Here is a 12,340-nt window from a genome sequence, read left to right as displayed (position 1 = left end):
TGCGTAATAACATAAATTACTTTATGTAGGTCTAATAAGCTGTAAAGAGTAGGTTATGGTGGTCTAATTTTCTTTTTCAAATTATAATGTTTGATTGTCTCCTAAATAATTTATAGACGCTCCCAACATAGAATATAAAAAATGTATATTCTAAACCATTTAATCCACGGTATCGCTGAAGATAGCATAAAACTCCACCCTTTTCACTTCACTCCAATCAATGACGAGATGGAAGAGAAAACAAATCATTCAATTGGTGGAGAAAGTGTGGTTTCAAGGCGCCCCTGAAAAGACGCATGTGTGGGCACCTAGAAACCGATCAAACTCAGTAGAGTGTGGGGAATCAATCTTGCAAGTTTCTACAGCAAAGCAGATCACGGTCCCAGCGGTGTGGGAAGAATTAGTTTGCGGAGTAGTATACTTTTTGAAGAGATTTGCGTTTTACTACAGACTTTGAGCCGGGTTAAACGTAGTACATAGCCTACTAATGCGCCTCGAGCTGAAGATTGGCTGAGTTGTAAGGCGAGATGGAAAACCATGAGGTTATGCTGAATTCAACTTTGCTTCAACCTATAATGTGATGTAACGAAGATTTGTGGGAATCTGGAGGAAATTAGTCTACGCATTCCCCTTTCAAGTCATACGTTTGTTTCCAACACGAAGAAGCAGGTCAGTAAAGAAACGAACTGCAAAACGACTCTTTATTGGAATTTCCCAGGTTTTCAGTGGTTTGATTGGAATAAAAAAATCACTCACCAGCTATCCTCCATTTTCTTGGAGAGTTCTGTGAACACTGGAATAAGGAATGTGGGGAGAGCGGCCGAGGGCATTTGTCAAGCGTTTAACTTTGTTTTAACTTTAGGCTCCTCTCCCTTTTTATATAGACGGAGAAGAGAGACCTTTTCAACGTTTTTTTGTGGACTGAAATTGATTTGGGCGTTTTGCAGCTCCGGAGTAATATTCTTCCGACACTTTTTTTGTTCTGAACACAGAGGCTGCTATCATGGCGGTAAGGAGAACCTGGGAGTGGATTTGGATAACGGGGTGCGCTCTGGTGACCGTTTGCCTTCTGCTGGAGCCGTGTACCGGTCAGTATCATGGCGAGAAGGGCATTTCTATACCAGAACACGGTTTTTGTCAACCTATTTCCATTCCACTCTGCACGGACATTGCCTATAATCAAACCATCATGCCGAATCTTTTGGGACACACAAACCAGGAGGATGCGGGGCTGGAGGTCCATCAGTTTTACCCGCTCGTGAAGGTCCAGTGTTCCATGGACCTTAAGTTTTTCTTGTGTTCCATGTACGCACCGGTGTGCACAGTTCTAGAACAGGCCATCCCCCCATGCCGATCACTGTGCGAGCGCGCACGCCAGGGCTGCGAGGCGCTCATGAACAAGTTCGGGTTTCAGTGGCCAGAGAGACTCCGTTGCGAGAACTTCCCTGTCCACGGCGCTGGGGAGATCTGTGTGGGTCAAAACACGTCAGACACGGACATCCCTACCTCAGACCCCACTCCCAACCTACCTGAGCTCATGACCTTACCCCCTAACATCGGTCGCCCTGCTGCCCAGCCCTTCTCCTGTCCCCTGCAACTTCAGGTCCCAACCTACCTCAACTACAAATTCCTGGGGGTGAAAGACTGTGGTGCCCCATGTGAGTCCACCAAGCCCAACGGACTAATGTATTTCCGTGAGGAGGAACTGAAATTCGGCAAACTCTGGGTGGGTATCTGGTCTATTTTGTGTTGTGTGAGTACACTGTTCACTGTGCTCACATACTTGGTAGACATGAGGAGGTTTCGCTACCCGGAGAGGCCCATCATCTTCCTCTCAGGCTGCTACTTCATGGTGGCAGTGGCCTATACAGCAGGCTTCTTCTTGGAGGATAAAGTGGTCTGCATAGACAAGTTTAAAGAGGACGGTTACAAGACAGTGGCCCAGGGCACCAAGAAAGAGGGCTGCACCATCCTCTTCATGATCCTCTACTTTTTTGGCATGGCTAGCTCCATATGGTGGGTCATCCTGTCCCTCACCTGGTTCCTGTCTGCTGGTATGAAGTGGGGTCACGAGGCCATTGAGGCCAACTCACAATACTTCCACCTAGCGGCTTGGGCGGTACCAGCTGTCAAAACCATCACTATCCTGGCCATGGGGCAAGTGGATGGAGACCTTCTCACAGGGGTGTGCTACGTTGGCATCTACAACGTGGATTCACTACGAGGGTTCGTCCTGGCCCCCCTGTTCGTCTACCTCTTCATCGGAACCTCGTTCCTCCTGGCTGGGTTCGTGTCTCTGTTCCGCATCAGAACCATCATGAAGCATGACGGCACCAAGACGGAGAAACTAGAGAAGCTGATGGTGAGAATCGGAGTGTTCAGCGTCCTGTACACCGTCCCCGCCACCATCGTCATCGCCTGCTACTTCTACGAGCAGGCCTTCCGTGACCAATGGGAAAAGACCTGGCACATGCAGACGTGCAAGCGCTTCGCGGTGCCGTGCCCGGCCAACAACTTTGCCCCGATGACCCCAGACTTCACGGTGTTCATGATCAAGTACCTGATGACTATGATCGTGGGCATCACGTCCGGATTCTGGATCTGGTCAGGGAAAACATTACAGAGTTGGTGCAGGTTTTACAAACGGCTCAGTAACAGCAATCAAGGAGAGACGACCGTATGAACTTTTATAGAAGGGCAACATGTGGAGGAATTATACATGTTTTTTTTTTATGGAACCGAATGAGCATATCCCTTCCCAACTCCTATTGGACATAGGACATTTGAACTCTGAAAAAAGTGATTTTACTTTGAGAATGTCCCTCCTGACAACCATATGAGCCATCGACTGAACATTTGTTCATTTTTTGAGGGGTTTTAACTTTTCAGTGACTTTTCAGTAACCCCCATACATTAAAAAAAACAAACATTTTATAATCTCATTTAAACATGACTTTTAAACCACAATGTGCCACCCAGTGATGTAACAGCAGCAACAAAGAAAGTGTCTGTTTTGCCATGACTTTTCAATATGTATTCAACTATTTTGTATTATGAAGTGAGTTTCTCATCCAAGGAGAAACAAGGATACAGGGCTAATGTCTGACAAGACCAATGTATGTTACCATTTTCTCCCATTGATTTGCAAGGAATTACAAAGGTTTTTGGAATCTGTGCATTCCATTCCTTGCTTCTGTACTTTGGAATTTTTTTATGTACCCGTTTTTGTTACATGTGACTGATGTTACTTTTAGACTAACTTGCAGGCATCTGAGAAGAACATTCATCTTGGCACAGAGAGAAATGGCTAACATACTCACTTTTTGAGTTGTATTATGCTTGTGTATAGGGTTATGTCCCACATGGCACCCTATTCCCTATATAGTGCACTACGTTTGACCAGAGCCCCAGGGGCCCTGGTCAAACGTAGTGCACTATATAGGGAATAGGGTGCCGTTTGGGACATAGTTTAGCTGTAAGATGTTGCTATTAAATTGCCACGTTACAGGCCACATTTTGTAAATATTCACTCTTTTTCAAAAGAACATATGTATTTATAAGAATTATAATCTTCCTGTTTCTACTTGATGTTTCTTCATGCAATATGGCTTGTATCTGTACAGTTTCACAGAATAAAATGACGACATTTTTTACCTGCTGTCACTTGAACGTCATTGCTGTTTATTTTAGATGCTTTAAGCATATGTTTGTGAAAGTCTAAAACAAATCCTTGAACGAGGCAATGTAAAACCAGCGAGATTGTAATGACTTCCTAAAATGTATCCAATGAGTTTAATGAAGGGTATTTTCTATATGTATGCCTAGAGATATGGAGATTCTGTTTTAACATTGTTTGGAATATCAACAATTCCACACCTAACGTCCTCAATTACTTTTAACATCTGCTTGCACAATACTCCCTATAAGACTGTCTGTAGTGTGGACACATTACTGTTATACAGTATGTTGCTATTTCGTTTTTCTGGTCGTCTCCTGTTCTATCCTCCAGGTCTAACTTCTACTTGGCTGTGGAATATTATCTCTCCTATGGTGTCAGGTCGATATATCAGAGCTATTGATAAAAGATATGGTATTTCTATAGAAAAATAGCTAGCATGATGAGTTAAAGGGGGATTTGCCCCTAAAGTTTACGAACAGGAAATCTCAACACAGTGCCTTGAGCGGATCTCCTCCTTTCCTGCTGAAATGTGATATCTCCTTTTTGGCTTCTCTTGTTTTGACTTCACCTCTCCCCCTTTTGTTTTGGTTGTGTGTCCTAGATAGGGCGAAGTGTAACAAAGACATTTTTTTAGGCAACATTTTGCGTTATCAGTCCTGTATCTATTACGTGTTGTGTTCAACTGGAGTGTCGGTAGTCCTACACCTCACAATAATAGCCTGAATGTGCATTGTATTACTGTTGCATTTGTTCACTGGAAACAATAGAGTACGTAATCCAACAAGCGGGACATGATTTTGTTGAACAATATAAATAATGTTGGGGGAGAAAAACATACTATCGCTATCTTATTTGGTCCAAAACTGTTGCAAAGACCAAAATGATATTGCAGTCTCCAGTCAAGGACAGTTGCCTGCAGTCAGCGTAATCTGATTGAAAGAGTAAGGACTTTTTGCACATTAACCTGACAAAACATCAAGCTAATTATAGGTCATCATCTCTTGCTGTGTTTCACATTTTTATAAGGTGATGTAACTGGTCAGGGTTGGGTGGGTCAGGACCCACACATTTGAGCAACTTTCAGTGTTTTGTGAGCACAATGGAAAAACCTAAAGGCTATATGTGCATGTGTAACTGAGTTGATATATAGCATTGAGACATGTTCACTCTTCATATTGTGAGTTCACACACACACACCATCCCCTCCCCCTGTCTCCTGGCTGGCCCACATCTGGTAGTGTTTTGCCACTGTGAGGTATCCCAGGCTTAGAAACCAGATCTCCTACAGGCAGAGTCTTAACCCAGGGCATGGACCCTGTAGTCCCTAGGACTGACACACACACAGTTTACTGACCTGACCCGTAGTCTCTCTCTGCCCCTGCTCTCTCAATTCAATTTAAGGGCTTTATTGGCATGGGAAACATATGTTTACATTGCCAAAGCAAGTGAAATAGATAAAAGTGAAATAAATAAAATATTAACAGTAAACATTACACTCTCTCTGCTCTCTCTTACCCTGTCACTGGTCAATGACTCTACTCCCCCTCCTCCACTCTTCCCCCACCTCTTCCTTTCCCCCTTTCAAACTCCACACCCTCCTCCCTTCCCTGGGCCTCCCTGAAATCGGACGCTTTTCAAATAAATATTTGCTCCGTCTGCAGCACAGTGATGTACGCTTGAGGAACCTCCCTCCCTACAGTTCTACACTTGCCTTTTCCAGTTAAGATAGAGTAAACATACATAAAACATCTAATTGAGAAGCATCACTGCTACATATTGGTGTAAAAGTTACATTTCCAACCAACATTCAAATGTTTTTTATGTTTTTATCACAACCAACCCCACACTGTGGACATTTATTTTAAGACTATAATTTAGCTTTTTCCATTGTCCAAGGCATAGAATGGAGGATAGGCAGTTCGGTAAATTCCCTCTGCATGTGACTGTATACATGGCCAAAGTTGTTTTCATAATGTATCATGGAATGTGAGATTTCAAATAAATACTCAGTCACTCCTTGTCATAAACATGGCGAGAGCTCACTCTGGTGGACAGGAATCCAACCTGCAGTCCTGCTCCAGAACATTCTTGTTTGGTCTAACATGGTACACACGTGTCAAAGTTGGAAACTATCAGTCCTGTTTTTGTTAAACATTTTATTCAAAAAAAGAAAACAAGTTTTCTGCTTCAAACCATCCGGATCAATGCCTCCATAAGGAATCATTTGTTGCATTGACATCATTACTATGTGTGGCTACTGTTGTGGTTAAAAACAGCAAGACTATTTTGATAAAAGGATAGACGAACAAGAAAAACACTTAAGTCCAAGAAGAGGCCAGAAACAGTCACCCGCGTGCCAAATTCGGCCCGCCGGTTGGGGAATCTTGACCAAGGACAGGCATGAATAATTACTACACACAAATACTGGATGCAAAATATACATCATGATCATAAAAACATTTTATATTTAAAATATCATTAGACCAGATGGCAGAAAGCTGGGATTGCTAAACAGATCCAAAACAATGCTTTAGCATTCAGAGACAGTATATTCCAACTTTGTGTGCGAACGAGGCATGTGTAGCAGTCTAGAGAAAACCAGTAATTGTATGCGTCATCTCTCAATAGGGGACATTCAGCTATGACACTGTCTGCACTACAATGTTACCTGCATTGTAAATGAGGGAGAAGAAATGATTGTGTGAGGTGTTTAAAAGGAGAATAGATCATCTATCCATTCTTCCACACTCGTTCTTTGTGCTCTCACACATGGAAGCCCCAGTAGAGTGTGGGATCCAGATGGTTTGAAACACAAACGCAAAATACATACAAAATTCAAAATGAGAAAAATATAGCGAGTCTAATCATTCCAAAGTCCACCGGTCTGTTCCTGATACACTTCAATGACATCCTCATCTTCCATTCCAAGCTGGGGAGGAAGAGAAAGAGGGGGAGGGGGGAGAGAAAGAGGGGGAGGGGAAGGGGGGAGATAAAGAGGGGAAAGGGTGGAGAGAAAGAGGGGAAGGGGGGAGAGGGGAAGAGAAAGGGGGAGAGAGAAAGAGGGGAAGAGAAAGGGGAAGAGAGAAAGAGGGGAAGGGTGAGAGAGAAAGAGGGGAAGGGTGAGAGAGAGGGGAAGGGGGTGAGAGAGAGGGGAAGGGGGGGAGAGAAAGTCAGAAAGATGCAGGGGAAAGTTTATCTGCAAGTATGTTCAAGGTTCACAGAAAACAAATAGAAATGTCACCTAAAAAATTTAATAAATAAGAAAATGATTATTTAAAGTTGTATAGCCTGGGTGCCAGTCTGTTCATGTTTGACATGTCAATTCCATAAGGGTTTGGCAAGAGAAACAGCCTTGCACCCAGGCTAGTGGTTGTATGGATGATACAAGGGAAGAGGGATGGGTGGGATACCTCTTTGGGGGTTTGGTTGTCTGAGATTCTCTGTCCTTCAAAAAGAAACCGTAGGGTATTCATTGGTACGCCCTGCAGGAAGGAATCACACATGGTTGCATCAGATACTGCGAACATGATGATATGAATTCTGAAGTTCTGACCCACATTGTCAAAATGTGATAGCACAGGGACAATCGTTTGGCTTCATAACTACCTGTCTTTGACTGTAAGATTCCTTTAGCTTCTTTAGATGTGTTGTCATCTTCACTTTGAAGTGAATTTCGCTGTTGTCCTGAAAGTAAAGATAGAATTAGGCCTTTTTTAGAGCCTAACTGGTGAACACAACTCATAGTCTTGTTTGTGCCAGGCTTCTAGGGGTGCTTTCCCAGACATTAGTTCCTAGTACACTAATTTCTAGTCCTGGACTAAATAGCAAGATCAATGGAGAATTCCCATTTTAAATGCTTTTTAGTCCAGGATATGGCCTTTTCTCAATTGGATTTACTCAACTTCTGCATCCTCTCTCCTCCTAATCAAGGAGAGGCAGCGAGGAGATGGAAAGTGGACGGAAATACACTTGTATGAAATGAGACTCTTCCAATCGCTCTTCCAATCACGTGTCATCAGGCAAATTACATTTACAGGGTGGGATCCCAAAATAAATGTATTAAGTGATAAAAACTAACTTAGCTAGTTGTGAAATACATTTAAAAGATAAAAGGATGAGTAGCATATCATTTTTAAATGTTTGCATGCTTTTCTCCTTTGAGAAAATAGCTGATTCAAAGGGTGTGTGGCAGATTTCAAAACTCGTCCTCGAAGGACTCAGGTAGCATAAACCCTTGTGCCACAGAAAGAACAATGAGCTAGTTATAAAAATCTTTGCTTGTGCTTCCTTGCCAAAAGGAGGCTATCGAGGAAGGGAGGACCCTCTTCCATTTGCCTACTAACGAATTGACACTCTCCCTGACCACTTATCGGTTTCTGAGGAGAGAGGGCGGAGGAGAGAGGGAGGACAGACTTTAGCCCAAATGAGAAAAGGCCTATGGCTCCCCCAGTGTCCTTTCATATTAGCACATATAGGAAAGGAGGCAAGGAAGGAACTCTCCTATCTGAGATGCATCCACACTTCTCCATATTCTCTTACCTGACCAATCACCTTCAGTTTAATGTACTCTCCATCTTTCTTCTCACCTCCATCGCCACTTGAGGGTTTTGTTTCCTAGAATATACAGAAAGCAACAACTTTTGACTCCTGGAAGAAAAGTGTCCCATTGACATGTACATACAACATTACATCAGCATAGTCAGATAGCCTACTGCACTGTCAACACGTTATGAATCCCCTGTCCTTGCCAAACAGAATAAGTTGAATCGGTAACGTTACATAGTAGACCAAAAATGGAAAGCCATGTGACAGATAGCTAGCTACAATCTTGCAAGTAAAACCTAATGTTATACCGTTCGTGCACAGTCAGTGGCACTATTTTCGATCTAGCTACCTACAGTAGCTAACTAGATAGCTTGTGTTAAACACTACTCTTCTCGGCCCACATAGCAGCTAACGTAGCTTGCTAGCAAGCATTGCTCAACCATTATTCTGTCTCTTAAACCAATTCACAGACAAGCAAGACGTTCGTTAAACCGTGCCCATACCGTGTCTGACATGGTATTGCTCTTGTGATGTTTATTTTATTCCCCAAAACGTTTAGTTAAAAATGTAAACACTGCCTCGGGATTCTTGCTGTTTTGAGAAGCAGGCACCATTAATAAACGGACCCGGAAAGTGAATAGTTCTTGTTCTTATTCTACTGTGTTTTTTAACATGGCGGTTGGGAACCAACTTTAAGGTGCATTACCGCCACCAACTGGACTGGAGTGTGTTTCCAGAGACAGGGAATGGCTAAATCCTACCCATTATTCTCGTCTCCTTAAATACTACATCCTCTGAAGATTTACTCAGCAGTTCACTTAAACTTGGATCTTCAACACCATTACTCCTTAAATCTAATTACTCCCTTTCCCTCTATAGCTCAACTGGTAGAGCACGGCGCTTGTAACGCCAGAGTAGTGGGTTCGATCCCCGGGACCACCCATACACAAAAATTTATGCACGCATGACTGTAAGTCGCTTTGGATAAAAGCGTCTGCTAAATGGCATATTATTATTATTATTGTTATTATTATTATTATTATTATTGCTGGCACTGAAATAGCATGTGTTCCACTGTCTCCTGACTGTGTTTACACCTCCCAGTTGGATGTTTTCCTACCAATTTCGATGTACTGTTGAGCCCAGTCTCAGCTTTGTGATTACACTTTCCTTCCTTCTCTCTCAACCTGAGGACATCACTGACTCCACCTTTTCCTGGATCTTATAGAGGTTTCTTCCCTTTCCCTCCCTGTTCCACATTGCTTGCCATTTGTTTTTAACCACTGTTCTTATTAGCACTTAGCTTCTGCTTTACTGATTGGCATGTCAATATCAACATTAGGATGTTTGAGAGCCTGCTTTGCAAGAACATCCACCTCCTCATTCCCCTCTACTCCTACATGAGCTGGTACACAGAGGAACCTCATAAATACCCCCATCTGTCTCACCCTAAACAGGTACTGCAAAATCTCATACAATACATCTTGTCTGCTCTGTGACAGAAATACATTTAAGCTCATCAGTGCTGCACGAGTCAGAGCAGATGACTACCCTGTCATCAACTCCATTGTGTATACGGATAAATTATCCGTTGCTCTTTTTGTCACTGCCACCTGAAACTCAGGAACACTAAAAGCTGCACCTGTCCTCCCTGTTTTAGGTTCCCTAGATCCATCAGTGAATATATTCAAGACAGCATAGTACTGAGTTTTTAAATGTTCACATACAATATTTACTGGATCTACTCCTTCTTCACCAGCTCTTACCCTCTCAAGCAACCCTAACCCTATTGGCTGAGGGAGCAACCAATGTGGGATAGCAGGAAGAACCATAGGGGGGCTGAACTCCTTCCCAAACAGTCCCATCTCTCTCACCAGGCCCTTACCTAACCACCCAAAACTTGTATTCAGATCTCGTTTATGCTCCCAGGGCTCTAGGAGCACTTTTTTTTCTCCAGGATGTGTGACCTTATGTTCTTGAAGATTTACCCAATATGTCATGGTTAGTTGATGTCTTCTCAACTTTAACGGCATCTCTCCCAACTCTACCTACAGCGCTGCCACTTGGGGAGGTCCTGACTGCTCCACAACATATTCTTAGAGCTTGAGTCTGGATTACATCTAGCTTTTTTAAAAGAGGTCGGAGCTGCTGATCCATATGCTACACTACCATAGTCCAGTGATGACCTTGATAGAGCTACATATAACGTTGTTACTGCCATTCTACCCCCCCCCCCCCCCCCCCTCCATTCCTGACAGGCAACGCATCACATTCAATATTTTATTTCCTTTGATAACTACTGTGTTAATATGTTCCTCCCATGTCATTTGAGTGTCAAATCAGACCCCCAGGAACCTAAACACTTCCAACGTTTTCAGATTCCTCCCGTAGAGCTTCAGGTATATTTCCTCCCCAACATTCCTTCTAGTAAAAAAACACAGTCTGTGTTTTCTCAACTGAGAACTTGAAGCCCCACCTGAGGGACCACTGTTTAACTTCTCTGATTGCTTCTTGAACTCTCCCGGCTTATGGAGAATATTTCTCCCTCTCTTCCACAGCGCCAGTCATCCGCAAACAATCACCTCCCAATAGCTGATCTCATCTGGAGAATACATCATTTTACATTTTAGTAATTTAGCAGACGGTCTTATCCAGAGCGACTTACAGTTAGTGAGCGCATACATTTTTCATACTGGCCCCCCCGTGGGAATCGAACCCACAACCCTGGCGTTGCAAGCGCCATGCTCTACCAACTGAGCTACAGGAGAGCCCATCATCAATCAAAATGGTGAACAACAAAATAATAATGACACTTCCCTGGGGGGGTACCATTATCTACCTCATAACTTTCTGACATACAGCTCCCCACCCTCACTTGTATTGATCGTCCAAAAAGAAAGTCCTTTATCCAGTTAAAAACCCTTCCTCCAACCCCCATGCTATCCAGTTTGATAAGCAGGCCCCCCTTCCCCTTCATATCATAGGCCTTCTCTACATCAAAAAAAATGGCTACCACCACCTCCTTATTTGCCTGTGCCTTCCATATGACTGACTAGACCTAGTACAGGATCCATCGTTCCCCTGCCTTTCCTGAACCCACTTTGATCTGATGACATTAGGCTATAACTTGATGGATTAGTAGGGTCTTTCCCTGGTTTCTGTATTCCATCCTGCCACACCTTATTGTAAAGGCCCAATACTTTTCCCATTGTAGTGTCACTGAGATGAGCCATCATGATGTAACACATCTCATCCTTCCCAGATGTTACCCCAGCTTTAGCTATTGCTCTCTTCATCTCATCCAACTTAAAAGGGGCATTCAATGCATCCTCCACCACCTCTCACTGATCCAGGATCCCTGGATACTCTCCTCTGACCCTCTCTTTCCCACACCGTCCCTCTTCCGTTAGACTATTTGAGCTGTGCACCTTCACAAATGCCTGAGTTAACATCTCTGCCTTCTCCATGTCTCTCATTGCAACAGTTTTTCCCAATTTTCAGCACAGGGAGATCCCGATCTCATCTGACCCCATTCATCCTCTTAATCATCCCCCATACCTCTCCCACAGGAGTAGTCCTGCCTATGTTTCCACAGAAAGTGAATAGTTTGTTTTTATAAATAAGAGTCCTTTTAATTTTGTGCTTTGGCCATTGCATCACTAACTTTTCGCCAGCAGGAGACCTGGTGGCACTGAAGAAGCACCCTGGAATTTGAAATGTTGGAGTAAAAATAATTACACACATTTCATGCACAACATCATACACGTCACATTATTTAATGTACTGTACCTAAATTGTATTGCCTAAGTGTGAATGCCAGGGTTAAATTGCAAAAACCTTGGGAGATTGAAATTGGAGGTGCATAGCAATGCACATTATTCAAAACGGAATAATGTGAGATTGCTATAATTATTGTATGAACATTTTAACTATGAAGTGCAGGACTAGGAGTGCAAGTTATTAACAAATATATTTATAACTCTATTTTAATAGGTCACCCCTTCTGTCTGCGTTATTAATCTGACAGCCAAATCGAACGACCACATATTTTGATGACGAAACCAGAAGCACACACACATTTCTCTGACATCAACAAACTTGTGTTGTGGTTGGACT

General features: G+C 43.1%; 2 protein-coding genes across 4 annotated transcripts; one reads left to right on the top strand and one right to left on the bottom strand.

Moving 5' to 3' along the window:
- Positions 1-361: 361 nt before the first annotated feature.
- On the top strand, positions 362-3,653 carry LOC311112356 (frizzled-7-A-like). Of its 3 annotated transcripts, none has more exons than XM_084155438.1 (2): positions 362-669; positions 993-3,653. In XM_084155438.1, exon 2 carries the CDS (start codon positions 1,004-1,006, stop codon positions 2,681-2,683), a length of 1,680 nt encoding a protein of 559 aa, XP_084011564.1. In that variant the 5' UTR covers positions 362-669; positions 993-1,003; the 3' UTR covers positions 2,684-3,653. The 3 variants fall into 3 exon arrangements, 1 of the variants encoding a protein (XP_084011564.1); XR_014610865.1 differs by having other exon boundaries at positions 382-3,343; positions 3,443-3,653; XR_014610866.1 differs by having other exon boundaries at positions 382-3,343; positions 3,431-3,653.
- Positions 3,654-5,815: 2,162 nt separating this feature from the next.
- On the bottom strand, positions 5,816-8,863 carry sumo1 (small ubiquitin like modifier 1). Its single transcript, XM_084155490.1, has 5 exons — positions 8,728-8,863; positions 8,219-8,293; positions 7,286-7,363; positions 7,090-7,161; positions 5,816-6,608 (listed from the first exon to the last, which is right to left on the bottom strand). Exons 1-5 carry the CDS (start codon positions 8,737-8,739, stop codon positions 6,540-6,542), a joined length of 306 nt encoding a protein of 101 aa, XP_084011616.1. The 5' UTR covers positions 8,740-8,863; the 3' UTR covers positions 5,816-6,539.
- Positions 8,864-12,340: the final 3,477 nt, after the last annotated feature.

Source organism: Coregonus lavaretus, assembly GCF_964263955.1.
Source record: "Coregonus lavaretus genome assembly, chromosome: 38".
Taxonomy (NCBI): domain Eukaryota; kingdom Metazoa; phylum Chordata; class Actinopteri; order Salmoniformes; family Salmonidae; genus Coregonus; species Coregonus lavaretus.
This window is presented reverse-complemented; position numbering and strand designations above follow the sequence as displayed.

Coding starts and splice junctions, on each gene's coding strand:
- LOC311112356 (XM_084155438.1), top strand. CDS start 1,004: ATGGCGGTAAGGAGAACCTGGGAGTGGATTTGGATAACGGGGTGCGCT.
- sumo1 (XM_084155490.1), bottom strand. Junction 7,364..8,218: donor AACTGAAGGTGATTGGTCAG/GTAAGAGAATAT, acceptor CTTTACTTTCAG/GACAACAGCGAAATTCACTT. Junction 6,609..7,089: donor ACAACCAAACCCCCAAAGAG/GTATCCCACCCA, acceptor CTTCCTCCCCAG/CTTGGAATGGAAGATGAGGA.